The sequence below is a fragment of the Seriola lalandi genome, unplaced genomic scaffold (assembly GCF_002814215.2).
Source record: "Seriola lalandi dorsalis isolate HSWRI2012SDOR001 ecotype SW California unplaced genomic scaffold, Sedor1 jcf7180002054560, whole genome shotgun sequence".
NCBI classification, from domain to species: Eukaryota; Metazoa; Chordata; class Actinopteri; order Carangiformes; family Carangidae; genus Seriola; species Seriola lalandi.
The window spans coordinates 1,415,061-1,429,131 of NW_019525113.1; the positions used below are offsets into that span (position 1 = coordinate 1,415,061).

Genomic DNA, 14,071 nt, shown 5'->3' on the forward strand with positions numbered 1-14,071 from the left:
CTCATGACATCATGGAGCCAACAAGTCAAGCCTCAAGTCCTCCATTTTTGAGACTTAAGTCCGACTCAAACCCAAGTGTTAAGTGTCAGGTTTGCAGCTCTGGAGTAAAAGTATAAGTACATTAAAACTCTAGTATTAAGTCACTTTTGACCACTGTGTAAGACCAGCCAGTGGCAGAATAATGTGGTAACCACTGGTTTACAGTACGTAGTGTGTTTTGCAGCTGGCTCACCTGTGTGTTGAGCCGCTGGTGGTTCTCTGGCAGCCGAATCTCAATCAGACCTTTAATTGAGCGGCTGTGCTGATTAGAGCTCGGCTCTAACAGAGATTAAGAGGCCCCGTCCGTCTATGTTTTTCTTCAAAGCTGTTTCTCCTGCCTACAACAGTTGGAGCTGCAGATGGATGCAGATAGTTCCCCGCAGTTACTTAACCTCAGTCAGTCTCATTATTTCCTGAACTTCAGACAGACAGTGCAATCACAATCTCGCTCGTTCGCAGTCCGGTACATCTGCTGATAACAAGCGCCTGCCATTAGTTGCTGGAAAATTTCCTCTCCCTGTATAATAATTGCCCACCAGATTGCTGTAGCCTAACATAATCTTTTTTCCATCCCCATGCAGTACAGTCCCTCGAGTAACAACAACACTCCAATCCAAGGTTTCTACATTTACTACCGGCCCACAGACAGCGACAATGACAGCGACTACAAAAGGGATGTGGTCGATGGTAAGTTGCAATGCAAGTTTCCATGTTTGCGTGTGTGCGTTTCCACTGCAAATTGAGTGTGTAGCTGGTGTGGAGTGTTTGTCGACAGCCTCATCCGGTGCCGGACGTGAAGCTCACGCTGTGCAGATAAACTGGGAGCTGGAAGGGTAATGGATACTCAGCGTTAAAGAGAGGGGTGTAGTGAAGAGGGGCATTTCTGCTGCTTGATTTATAGAGAGAGCTGTCCCTGGGCAGCAGGGCTTTCTGAAATCTGTTTTTAATAAATGGTTGCCAACTAATGGGCCAGAGCTGAAATATGAGAGCGGCCAAAGCAGAGGGGCTCAGGTTGTTGGGTGGAATGCTAACAGTGGAGCCTGGTACTGGAAAGGAAAGAGGGATGTCTTTTTACTCTGCCCAACTCTTTAACATCGTTCCACAGCCTCCTCACTGTCGGAGACAAATGTGTGCAGGGGTTTGTTCCCAGTCAGCACTGTTTTGGTGATTTGTAGGTCAAAGATGTGTCAGAACTGTCAGAAGGTTTTTGACTGAATTTAGTTTTTCAGTTTTGTTTTGTTTTTTTCTTTTTTTCTTGATGTCAGGAAACATAAAACCGTGTTTCCACTGGATTTCAATGATTGTAATTGAGTGTGTAATTATGAGGATGATAATTATTTAAATGCTGTTGAAGAAGAACAGTAATGTGTATCCTAGACACCTCAACACTTTTCAGTCAGTTCGGTGTTAAAACCAACAACAGCATAAAAAAAATCACAGTATTTCACATTTCTGCTAAAACTTATGACTTGACAATAATTTGAAAATGTCCAGGTGTTTTTTTTTTATGTTTTAGTGCCATACTTTGAGGAATACAAACACATTTTTCTATATAATTCCTTTTTTTGTTCATGAATAATATATGTCTGTGTATGGCTGTTTTTGATTCTCAGTGATTCAGACACGTTTCAGTCAGGACTGAGGTTCAGCACCCGGCCCTTCGTGCCCGCTCCTTAGATCATCTCCTCGTGTCTTGTTTAAAACTGACTGAGCACAAGTAATGGTGTTTATTTGTGAATTAAACATAGCCTCTGTATTATTCTGTTTTTTACGGCACAGATGAGATTTAGCTTTAGCAGCAGGTTTTTTTTTTTTTTAGTGGTCCCACTTACAAGGGTTCAAATCCACCTTGGGGTAGAAGTAACACATGTGCAGTCATTTATTATACTTCATATTAAACAAAACACAGCGAGAACAGCAGCATATTTCAGCCTCATTTGTTGGAAATGTAGCATTTCCAAATTAGAGATTGTCGTCTCATCTGTGATTTCAGAGCACGCAGTAGTAGTGTGATTGTGTGCAGTGTGTGCGTGCGTGTGTGTGGAATGGGAATACTGGAGGTAAGCCAGGACAAACATCAAGCTGCCATATATGGAGCTCATCTAGAGTAAAGCCACCGTCTGGGCCCTTGTGGGACTGATGGAGTAAGAGAGAAGGCTGGCAAGGGGGGGAGAGAGGGTGAATGAGAGAGAGAGAGTATTAAAGAACATGACCTCCACGACGGTGTGAGGCACGAAGAGGTGGAGGAGAAGGTGGTGAATACTGAGTGTGAATTTACACACGCAACGTGAGTCAACACTGATTTGAAGAGGAAGTTGTTTCTTACCTTTGTTTGTCCCCCCCTTTATCTCCTCCTCCTCCTCCTCCTCCTCCTCTCCTGCTTTCTCAGCTATAAAACAGTGGCACATGATTGGACACCTCCAGGCTGAGACCTCCTATGATATCAAGATGCAGTGCTTTAATGATGGGGGAGAGAGCGAGTACAGCAACGTCATGATCTGTGAGACTAAAGGTAAGAAAACACAAACTGTACCGCATCAGAATCGACGTGTCGACCAAACCTCCGCTTTATCAGACATCCAGGCATGTTTCTGCGAAGGCTGTAACTTTAATGATGGGTACGATCGCCATAATTACACAACATAAATGTACTGACTTTTATGACACCAGCAACAATAGCTTGCATTTTATAGTTTGGCACTATGTTATTTCTCTTTGCTGCTAGCGGGTAAAAAGCTGCCTCTCATGTCTCCTCCTCCCTCTGTGCTGCAGCACGTCAGTCCCCGGGTTCGCCCAGCCAGCACCCCATCACCCCACCGGGCCCCCATCCGCAGGAGCCGCCCAGCCCTCCTGGGGGACTGCTGTACCTGATTGTGGGCTGTGTTTTGGGAGTGATGGTGCTCATCCTGCTGGCTTTTATTGCCATGTGCCTGTGGAGGAATCGCCAGCAGCACAACATGCACAGTGAGTTTATAGAAAAAAATCTAAAATGTATGGTTGCTGCTAACACTGCAAGATGTTGCATAATGTGTCCATCTTATGTCCTCATATGTTGTGCTCACTCTGAAATAAGTGTTGCCGGAGCAACAAACAAACAGAGTTAACTCTGTTTCACTTGTCTCATATTTAAAGATAGTTGGCCCCAGGACGGCTTGTGCAGCATATTCCAAGTATTCATAGTGCAGATATGGATCCCAGAGTACCTGCAAAACTGTTGGATGGACTCTTTACCAGACCTGCTGGATCAGTAAATAGTCAGTTTTGCAGCTAAAACATTTGGGAGAAAAGCTCAAACTGCGTCACAGGTGCTTTTTTTGTGGTAGCATGAAACCTGAGTTTTGTTACTGATACTAAACAATATTTTTATAATCTCATTTTGACAAATAGTTTTGCCCTCAGTCCTCAAAAGAAACCAAACTTCTCAATGTGCAGTGCAAAATTTTACTTTTACACAAGCTGGTTTAGAATAACATTTCAACAGTGCCAATGTAGAAAAACATCTGTCTGTACCATAGACTGTACATATAGATGGATGTAGCCTCTGTGACAACACCCATAGGTTTCTGCAGAGCAGTTCTGAAGCTCAGAGTGGGCTGTTCTGCCGTCGCCATTTTGGCAGTGCCTGACTCCACCTTATTCCTGGCTAATTCAAAAAAATGGGGAAAGAGGTGTAGCGTGGGTGGAGCCTAGACTGTGGTGCATGTTGGTTTAATAACTGTGGCAAGCATATGCTCCCGTTAGCATCGTTAGCACAGCTGGGTGTCTTGCTCAAAGGCTAACCAAAGGCCAATTAATTTGCTGGCTGATTAGCTAGTTAACGAGCTAAATTAATAAGCAAGGTATGATGATTTTTAACAAGACTAGATCAGATTTTCAACCTGCTCTCTCCCTCAGTCCTCACCGCTCTGCCTCTCTCTCTGCTGTAGAGTATGACCCTCCCGGCTACCTGTACCAGCCAGCAGAGATGAACGGCCATGTTCTCGAGTACACCACGCTGCCTGGCGCCAGCCGCATCAATGGGGGTGTCCACGGGGGCTATGGGCACAGCGGCCCCATGTTACCCCAAGGATGCCATCACCTCCACCACAAACTCCCCAATGGCTTGGCGCTGCTCAACGGCTCCGGTGGCCTGTTCTCACCTGGCCACCCACACGGCCACGATGGCACCCTGCCCCACAGCACCCGAGACTGCGAGCACTCGCACCCACACCACCACCATAACGTGAGTGTTGCAGTTCAGACACCACAAAGTGCTCCAGACCTCGAGGCTGGATGCCTCATTCATCCTGTACAAGTTTTATATGAAGTACGGTGTTTTACTTTGGTACAAATTCTGTTTAGTTTGGCTAAATCTGTTGTTTCTGATCTCTTGTCAGGGTGGAGGCATGTACACAGCTCTTCCCCAAACAGAGTCGTCTGATTGTATGAGCTGTCAGAACCTCTGCAACAACAACAGGTCAGAGAAAAAGTCTTTGTGATCCAAATGAGCTTTGTGTTCATGGATATCTTTTGCTTTGTTGTGGACATGTGGCTCACATTATATTAGTCTTTATTTTTCTAAGTAATCTGTGTTTATTTTGAATATGAAAAATTGGTTGTCATCAGAAAAAAAATGTATGAAATAAAAATGCAGGCTTAAGTCAGACCTGAAAATTGACAGTTTTTTACTCAGGGATTTGGGTTAAGAATTTGTAGCTCTATGCTCAAACCAGAAACCACAGTGATCTCTGTCCTACTGCAGCAGAACATTTGGTTGTGTGGGAATAAAATGTAAAATATAAAATTTGTAAACCAACCTGTTGGGTTTTTTGTATTTTCACTGATAATTGATTAAAAAAACTGAAAAAGATGAGGTGTATGGATGTCACAGGGACGAGCTGGCCAGAGAAAATTAAACACAACTCATATTTCATAAGATACAGCTGAGACAAAGTGTTCTACTTTGCTTGTGACCCCTACCAGCCCCAAACACACACACACACGCACACATGCACACACACACATTTGCCCTCCTGCTAGTACTGTTTATGTACTTAAGGGTCCCCAGCATCACAGTTTACCCTGTGTGCACCCAGCCAGCAGACCTAATGAGCCCTGTGTTTATTTACCTCCGGCTGCTGGGAAAAGAGGGGGTGTGGTCACCATCCAATCATGTACCGTTAGAGTGAAGCTGAGTTTAGGGAAACATGGTGAAGATCGCTGCGTGCAACCGTCTGCGTTTGGGAACTTCACCAGAGAGCAAAACCACAATGTGTCACAGTTATTTAGAGGCAGCGAGACTGGACCTTTAATCTCCGGTTCAACTATTAAATGCTTTTTGCAGCTGTGTGAGAGTGCTCCAGTTGTGTTAGAGCTGTCATTGTTTTGGACACTGTTAGGAGTGTTAACACAAGGGTTGTCTGTGTCTGGTGGAAAACCCACAGATATCTACAGAGAGGAAGAGCTGGCACAGTATGTGAATCACTGCTGAGTGTTGTCAGTGGGTGAGCACTCAGCAACACACGGACACCTTATAAACAAATGTATGTGTCCCACTTCTCTTTCCATCTTCCTATGTCTCTGAGCAGATGTTACAACAAGACCAATGGCACTTTCTCCAGTGGCACTCTTCCCCTAATGCATCGCGTGGCGCCGTGCCAGCAGGACGGGCTGGAGATGGTGCCTCTGGGCCAGGTTTCATCGCAGTGCCACGGCCCCGACAGCCAGATGAACTCTGGTGACCAGGAGGCCGACGCAGGGTACCAGCCAGATGAGCACAAGGAGTCCTCGCCCTCGCAGCATTCCTGCTGTCTGGTCGGGAACAATGAAAACTGTCCAGCAGACAACACTGGTGAGACACTTTTTATGCCCCACAAAAATTTCCTTGTGTTTTAAATTGTCACAGAGAACTGAAACTTCTCACCACCTTTTTAGCCCTGGTTATACAATTTAATTTCCTATTTATTAAAAAAAAAAGAAAACTTGCAGATAGTTATTGATTAATCTTTGAATAAAAACACCAATTAGTTCTCAGACTTATTAGAGTCAGAAACAAAGGACATACAAAAACTAGATCAACTTGAGGGAGGCATGACCTTACTCTCTTCTGATCACAATAAAACTAAGGTGATATTAATACTGTAGTAGTGCTTTTAAATCAAGTTTCATCTCAAGAACAACTTTTCATGGTTGGATGGTAGAAATGGTGGCTTGTGACCAGTGATGTATTTTATGATAAATATAGTAATAATGGAGAATAATAAAATGACAATCAGACTTAATAGCTTTTACAGTATAACACAGTATCAACATATTTGTCAACCACAGTACAACCACTGTAAATATAAGTTAGACAGCCAAAGGAATAATTTGGGAAATACACTTATTTGTTTTCTTGTATTAACTGGGAACGTGTTAAATCCAGATCCACTAAAAGAATGTGTCATTTTTCACCTTCTTTTTGTACAGATATTAAAGCTCCCACATTGTATAAAAGTAGATTTCTATGTCTTTTTTGATTATAAAGCAGGTCTAGGTTCTATATTAATACTATGAAAGTATCAGACCCTCACAAGAGAGAATTGCACACAGCCTGTATTCAGAAACTGAGCATTAAAACCAGCTGGGAGGACTTCTGTAACTTTGTGATGTCACAACAAAGCAGTCACCATTCTCAGCCACGCCCCAAGCCCGTACAGTCAGCCAATCAAAAGAGAGGCTCTGAGCCTCACAGAAAAAGTGTAAAATGTGGGACCTTAAAACAAATGAGCTATAACATGTTGATTAGTGATATTTAAAGGTGATGATGCTGGTAGGCAGATTTTATTCATGTTGGACAGAGCCAGCCTGTTTCCCTCCTTTTTCCAGTCTTTGTGCTACGCTTTTACCAGACAGATGTGAGTGGCATTGATGTTTTCATCCAACTCTCGGCAGGAAAGCGAGTTAAGCGTATTTCATAAAATGTCAAACAATTCCTTTGAGACATTAGAGCTAAAAAAGCAAATTCCCTGGGAATTAAGTGAAAACATTTATTTCTACGCCCTCATGGTTCAGCACTATTGTGAAATCGAACTCTTCTACATGCCTTACTAGCAAGTTTTTATATTATTACCAGTCCTCATATTGTAAGCAGACAAACTTTGTAGCATCACCACAAATTACACTGTGGGCCTCTGCAGAATCTGTGCTTGTCTTTTTTAATATGAAGTCTAAACCAAAGACTCTCCTCTCTCTCTCTCTCTCTCTCTCTCTCTCTCTCTCTCTCTCTCTCTCTCTCTCTCTCTCTCTCTCTCTGTGTGTGTGTGTGTGCAGCTGAGGAGGAGCTGGAGTGCGTGGACACGGAGGGGCCTGTGGTGTGCTGGGAGAGTCTTGGCCTGCCAGACTTGGACTGTGACGAAAAGCCTGGGTGGATCTCTAGCAGCAGCCTGGCAGGAGAGCTGATCCAGCCCGGCCCACAGGAGGTCTGAGTGCAGCCCACACACAAACACACTCTCCTGCAGTGTGGAGGGATTTAGAGCAACCAGGCAGAGAGACAGTTGTGGAAATACCACAGAGCAAGGAAGAGGAGCAGCGATAGTCAGAGACACTGCATGTTACGGTGACAAGGACACAAAACTGTTGATGGACTGAGCTGAGCGGAGCGACGTGGGAGGAGAGAGACTGAGAGACTGAGAGCAAAGCCAGATGGAGAGAAACGCAAAGAGAAAAGGGAGCGCTGCTCAAAGACTGAAACTGTATCCCACTGGAGGGAAGACTCTCATAAAAGATCAAAAACTCTTTAGATGACTTATTTATTTTTTGTAGTAGTAAAATATTATTTCATATGAATGTATCTGTTTTAAAGAAAAAAAGTTTGTCTTTTATATTATTTATGCCTTTTGGATGAGAAAAACCTTTTATTTTTTGTTGTTTCGTCTCTCTGTGTTCCACTGAAGTGTGGAGATTAGCAATTGTCTGTGTAAAGTTTTGTAATAATATAAAGAGAAGATATGGAAGAGTACACAACAACCTATTTTCAATGTCTTTCCTCCCCCGACTGTACGCGCTGCAGCGCCAGATGAATGATTGCCAGAGTGAATTTCCCGGCCTCGGTTCAAACCCATCGATATTTCTGGCAGGCCTTTGATGTGGCTCTGTGATGGGCTGTTCCACCGCAGTGACCCCTGAACAGGGTGAACATTCCCCTCACTGTTCAGATTAAGGCTGCTGCTCTTTGCTTCAGTGAATACTTGATAGCTCATCACTTTACGCAAAATGCACTGTTGCTTCGAGAGGACTGTTGACCTACTGGCCCCAATCTGTTGGAGGAGTCGGGTAGTTACATTAAAACAGTTGTGAAGCGTGAGCAGCCCTCTTACACAAACCTTTGTATGTTAAAACTGCTGCTGGTAAACACAGAATACTTTAACATCATTTCTGGTTTTGAGGTCAGACAGGTGAGCTATATCTGACCAGGTGAAATTCTACTAGCAAGACCTGAATCTAATCTAATCCATTCAGAGAAAACTTTCTCTCATCAGTGTGGTATTCCTGGTATAAAAGGGTCACTTCACCCACTTCACAAAAACCTTTTTTTTTTTACTTAGCCATTGTGGTATATAGCAATATATGCATAGTTTTGTTTCATTATACCAAGGACGAAGAAGAAATGAGTGAACATTGATCCAGAGTAAGCGGGACATTGTGTCTGAGGAGACACGGTGCTCTGGAGTTTTTCAAGGAAAAATCTTCTGTAATTTAAGCAGCACAAAACAATTTAATCGACCTCCTCTGTGTTGATTCACTGGCAGAAATCTCTAAAGACAAAACCATGGTGCATGAAACTAAAATGATCTGCATGGCTCAATACCTCCAGGAGCTAAGTGGGAAGTAAAAATTACAAACTGGGAAGCTTGGTGGAAAAAAAAAAAAAAAAAAAAAGGCCATCTACCCTAGTTTAATGCCATTGTACTGAATTTTGAATTGCCAGTTGTAGCTGTATCACCCCATCGTAAAGAACAGGATGGACTGTGGTTCATTAGAAATAGAAGGAGGTGTGTTGATATTCTGTCGTCAGAAGTTGCTGCGTGATGCTCCCGCTGTACTCTAGATAACCCATTCATAAAACAGTTGTAATATACTCTTCTCAGGTTTCAGCCGCAGTCAGCCAAACCCATTTTCTAAAGGCTTAAACCCTCCATTGGTTTTAAAATAATCTCCATGGTGTGCTGGCTGATTGGAGTTGATGGGATTGCAGCGGGGGAGATGACAGGGCTGGCCGTGCTTCACCGAGGATGACTGCATTGCAGGCTTTCCATGCCCGGTGCCTGTCTGCCCGTGTTTGTGCCAGAGTCGGCTGCCAGTCCTCAGGCCCCGGCTCGCCTGGCATCTCTCCTCCCCCTGATGGCATACGGGATATTCCTGGCACACGGATTTACTCGCCTGCTGCTGAGGCGTGGCACAGCCTCTTCCGGCTGTTATTTTTAGTCCTCATGGCGGCTGTTGTGCTGTTGAGGCTGGTGGCATTTTCCCAGTTGACTTGACTTAAACTCACTTCTTTCCCAGGAATAGTGTTTCCCCGTCCTGCAACTCTGTGGTGTTTCAGATGTACACTGATCAAGAAAATGTTTGTTTTGTTGAGTATTGAAGCCAAAACAAAAAAAACCCAATGGCCCAGAATGATGGGAAGAGCTGGCCATCCCTTACACAGTCTCATCAAGTTTGTTTCATTTTAATGCTGTAGCCTATTTGAGTCTCCATTATGATTTCCTCACTGCCATTGGGTAGAAAAGGGAACGAAACAATGGGAAGGAAATGAAGCTGGAAATGAAAGAGAAATGGTCTGGGGAGAGAGAGGGGATGCTGACAGATGCAGGCTGGGCTGATGAGGAAAAGATAAGGGCAGGGTTGTCTCTAAATGAGCTGCTTCTCCATCTCCCACGTCTGTCAGTCGGCACTCTCCCTCAGCCCTGCCCTGCACCCTCTGCCCACGCAGCTACACCCCTTCATTAAGGAGCCCATGGGAACAAGAAAGCTCATTGTCCGCCCTGGAATTTCTGCCCCTTGCTTGCAGAGCCGACCTGTTAACGCCAGTCCCTCTCCCCTCCGCCCACCATTCTTCCTCTCTCCCCTCTCCAGCACACCCCTGAATGAATGCAATTCTTATGAATCGGACAGTGTGTTGTTAACTTGCTTGATTCAGCCCCGGGCGGTTTTTATCCTTGAGATGTCACAAACCCCAAGTGAAGCATGTTGTGGTTGGATGAACTCCAACAGCATTCCAGTGGGTCGCTGCGAATGATGAGCTCATGTGCACTATAAAACCAATAATCTTTTATGTTCCCTCAAGGATATCCGCTCTTTATTTGTTAATCAGGCCCACGTCTTGGTGCGTGTAGATGCCCACATAGTTGACATTTTGGGTTGTCAAATTGTTGCATTTGTCGACTGTACCTGTTGAATTTAATCAGGATGAAAAACAAAATTACAGCCTCATCTTTATCCCAGCTGCTTCCATTCAACTGCCCCCATTTTCCCCCTGTCAACACACTTCACAATTCCAGTGTAATCAGTCTCCTCCGGATCAATAATGAGCCTATTGATGACAAGCAGGTTGGACCTGTTGACATGAGCTCTGCTTCAGAATGAAATCGATGGTGCTCACGAGTCAGAAGAAATTCTGAGAGGCCAGGTATAACAGCAGAAAAATAAATCAGCTGTGTAGTCATTTCTACCGACCACTCGAGGATGTCTGTGCACAACCCTGAGTAATGTAGTATGTTTATTTTAATATGGGTGAATTATTTAGGAGGGAATTTGTTTTATGTGCGAGGATTTCTGTCAAGCTATCCGTCGGTTCTAAAATGTTCCGCAGGAATTATTCAGGAATGAGAGTTTTCAGCCTTGAGCGATGAGCTTTAAAATGCTGAGATGTGTCCGTTTGCTCCGACGTGCCTCTTATTCTGCTGGAAGTGACAACACACAGTAGTTAATTAGCACAGTCTAACACACTTAAAGGAAGAAAAACAACACAGCGGGGCCGTCATTGGAATTAAACAGAAACCGTAATGAAGAGTACATTTCAAGAGAAACAAAAAAAAAGAAAAATAGTCTTGTCTAATGAACCCGCAATCCAGATGGTTTTAATAATGAACACAATACAAGACTGGTGAAGTATTTGAAATGGAAACCACAACCTCAGGTCTACATGGTGTCACGCTTCCTAAGTTTATATGGCTACAAAGATTGCAAGAGACAATAGTGCAGTCTTTCACTGATCAAAGTGTTTCAGTGTGTGTTACAGTCCAGTCTGGTGCTAAAACAGTTCATCCAAATGACAAAACATGGATTCTCTCATTTACTTCTAATGATACTTAGTCATGGAGATTGTAGATTTTTTCCTGCTTTATCAGACTCTGCCTCCAGCTACAAAACAATGGAGCTTTTTTTTTTGTTGGTGCTCTCAGCATTAAAAAAAAAACTGCATTTAAAACTTAAATTTAAACTGAAATTTAGTTAAATTTAGTTTTACTTAAATTTAATTTTTTACTTAAAACTTACAAAGAATACACAGAACACAATATTGTTGTTCTAGGGACTGGTTCATCAGTACAGAGTGGTTCCAATAAAAACCTGCCCACAGCAAGGTCTGTGTATTATCCTGAGTCACCACCACATTGTTTCTAAAAAGACCTTGATGGTAAAGTATTTAAAGGAGTATTTTGTTGTGCGATTCCATAAAGTTGTGGAAGATCAATCTGATTCTAAGTCCGAAATATGGATCAAGCTTCATAATGTAATGCAATAACTTTTTTGTTGTTATTGTTGTGCTAGCAGAGACGCCCATCTTTCAAACTCATCACTGACTAAAAGTCTGTCGTCTCTAAGCCGAGGCATCACCTGATGAGGAAACTTGACAACACTTAAAAAATCCCGGAGACAGAAACATCGACTCCCGTGTGAATAAGACCTAAACTATCTGCATGGCTAGATACCATCGAGATATATGTTTGAGAATATGTTTTTGGGGATTTGGATGAACTCAAACACACAATGCTCATGAGCTGAATTTGAAGCGGTGAGACTGATGCAATCAATATGGAGTTGTCATCAGTCGTCCTCCACATCCAGCCAGGTGAAGTAGAAAGTTATCCTGGCTCCTTCGTCCGTATCGTACAAAGCCTGGCAGGTGTACATCCCCGCGGCGTCCCTCTGCAGCTCGTCTATGACTAAAGCGGAGCCATTGACGGGCACCTGCATGCGGCCCAGGCTGCCGGACTGAGACTGGAGCTTCGGGCCCTGTCCGTAGTTGTAAGCCACTGCTATGTTACTGTCAGTTCCTGGTTTGGTGAAGCCCCAGATGAAGATGTTAGGCATGGCGGAGCCGCAGTCCAAGGTGACCGAGCCTCCCACTGTTGCTGTAGCAAGGGAGCGGATGTATTCCACCTCCTCCGGATCAAGTATCTCCAGACCTGTAACACAAGAAAGCCAGAGTCACTGACGGTAACTGCACAGAGAGAGAAGCTCTTGTGCTGCTTTCTACACATTGACAAAAGCTCTCCTCTGCATGCACCCTATTGGCAGATGTTTATTAGTAAATGTCTTCAAAAAACTTTTACAAGACCTCACAGTTCGTTGGGAATGGACTGCGTCAGCTCTTGAGGATGAACAACACATAATTAAATACACTCACAGTTTATATGCCTCTGGCCTTTTTGATGGATCCAATTTTATGACCCTCCCTCTGGCTGCGCTTAGCAATCTGACAAAATAATGACAGCAGTTTGTGATAAAAAGAGAAAGAGAGTCTACTCGCCTCAACTTGTCTCCTACTTGAAGTCTTTGTTGTTGAAGTGAACTAAAGTATAATGAGCCCTTACCTTGTAGAGGGAGAGCCAGCCAGCACAGGAGCAAGCAGGAATAAGGAGTCATCCTCAGACTCCCCGTGGTGCCGCCAAGCTTCGACGGGGAAATCTCAAGTCTCGGAGGCTGTTTAAAGCCTATGACAGTGCAAAGAGCGTGTTTCCTCTCCTCAGTCCACGCTGCTGTTCACGCTGAGCGAGGCTGGAGGACTGACAGGGAGAATTCTTTCAAAACTACACTGGATTCACTTTAAATTATTCATCAGTGTTTCCACCTGCTCACTGTCGCTCCGTTTTGCCTGTCTCTCCAGCTCTCCACTCATGACTGGGCTAATGGCTAGACCTGAGAGCGAGAGAGGTGTAGGATGTCTGGATGATGCCACCGCTTCATATATTATTGAATAAACCAGTGGAGATAGCCTTTTTAGAAATTCCATCACCACCAGCGCCAAAGGAAAACAGGGCCCTGGCAAGGTCAGGAAATCAGCACGGGGGCTGTCACGCAAACACACACACACACACACACACACACACACACACACACACACACACACAGTTATTTATTATTTGTTATTTATTTTATTATTATTATTTCTCCTATGAGCGGCTGATTCATGTCATCTACTGATAAATTTTTTTTTCATGACACAGTTGACGGTTAGTGTGTCGTCTCCAAGCTTGGACAGGTGTGAATCATGGACGCATGGGTTTTTGCATAATTTATGTATGGATATTAATGCTTGTGAAGAAGGACACTTGTGTATCTCTGTTGTAACAACCAAAAAAACTATGTTTAGACTACATTTAGGTGGAGACAAACAGTGAGCATCATTAATGGTGCCATGCAGCAGCCGCCAGTAAAAGCTCTGTTTCAAGAAGCCGTAGGTTGATGTTTGGGCCTGTTAGCTGCAACAGAATAGACTGAAGCTGAGCAGCGCAGCCCTGCAAGCGGCCCATAAACCTGCTCTTATACTGGAGGCAACCCCAGACTGAGGAGAAGGCTCTAATTAGTAGGGACTTAGTGTTCAGCTCTTTTGGGAGGGGGGAGGTGGGTACTATATTTAGAAGCTGCTGGAAGACAGACAGATGTAATAAAAACGTGATATAAAACAACATGGTGTCTGAGGGCAGAGTGGACTGGCAAATGAAGTCAAAGATGTGTCGGTCAAAACACTGACAAGACAGTAAACACCCTGCGCAGTGATGTTTTTTAC

General features: G+C 43.9%; 2 protein-coding genes across 3 annotated transcripts in view; one reads left to right on the forward strand and one right to left on the reverse strand.

Annotated features, from left to right (window-relative positions):
- The window catches only part of cdon (cell adhesion associated, oncogene regulated), a 33,171-nt gene extending 25,146 nt beyond the window's left edge, over positions 1-8,025 (forward strand). For both annotated transcript variants that reach the window (XM_087176553.1, XM_023416060.2), the window contains exons 13-19: positions 621-726; positions 2,429-2,551; positions 2,812-3,003; positions 3,966-4,261; positions 4,416-4,495; positions 5,607-5,869; positions 7,330-8,025. In XM_087176553.1, the coding sequence (XP_087032679.1) occupies positions 621-726; positions 2,429-2,551; positions 2,812-3,003; positions 3,966-4,261; positions 4,416-4,495; positions 5,607-5,869; positions 7,330-7,484 (1,215 nt within the window). In that variant the 3' untranslated portion in view covers positions 7,485-8,025. The remainder of the gene's footprint in view (positions 1-620; positions 727-2,428; positions 2,552-2,811; positions 3,004-3,965; positions 4,262-4,415; positions 4,496-5,606; positions 5,870-7,329) is intronic.
- Positions 8,026-11,108: 3,083 nt separating this feature from the next.
- On the reverse strand, positions 11,109-13,048 carry LOC147818579 (uncharacterized). Its single transcript, XM_087176559.1, has 2 exons — positions 12,876-13,048; positions 11,109-12,467 (listed from the first exon to the last, which is right to left on the reverse strand). Exons 1-2 carry the CDS (start codon positions 12,925-12,927, stop codon positions 12,106-12,108), a joined length of 414 nt encoding a protein of 137 aa, XP_087032685.1. The 5' UTR covers positions 12,928-13,048; the 3' UTR covers positions 11,109-12,105.
- Between the last annotated feature and the right edge of the window lie 1,023 nt (positions 13,049-14,071).

Bases quoted from the DNA above. Each gene is read 5' to 3' on its own strand.
- LOC147818579 (XM_087176559.1), bottom strand. From the start codon at position 12,927: ATGACTCCTTATTCCTGCTTGCTCCTGTGCTGGCTGGCTCTCCCTCTA. The intron at 12,468-12,875 runs GTAAGGGCTCAT...CTTGTGTTACAG, and splicing joins GCTGGCTCTCCCTCTACAAG to GTCTGGAGATACTTGATCCG.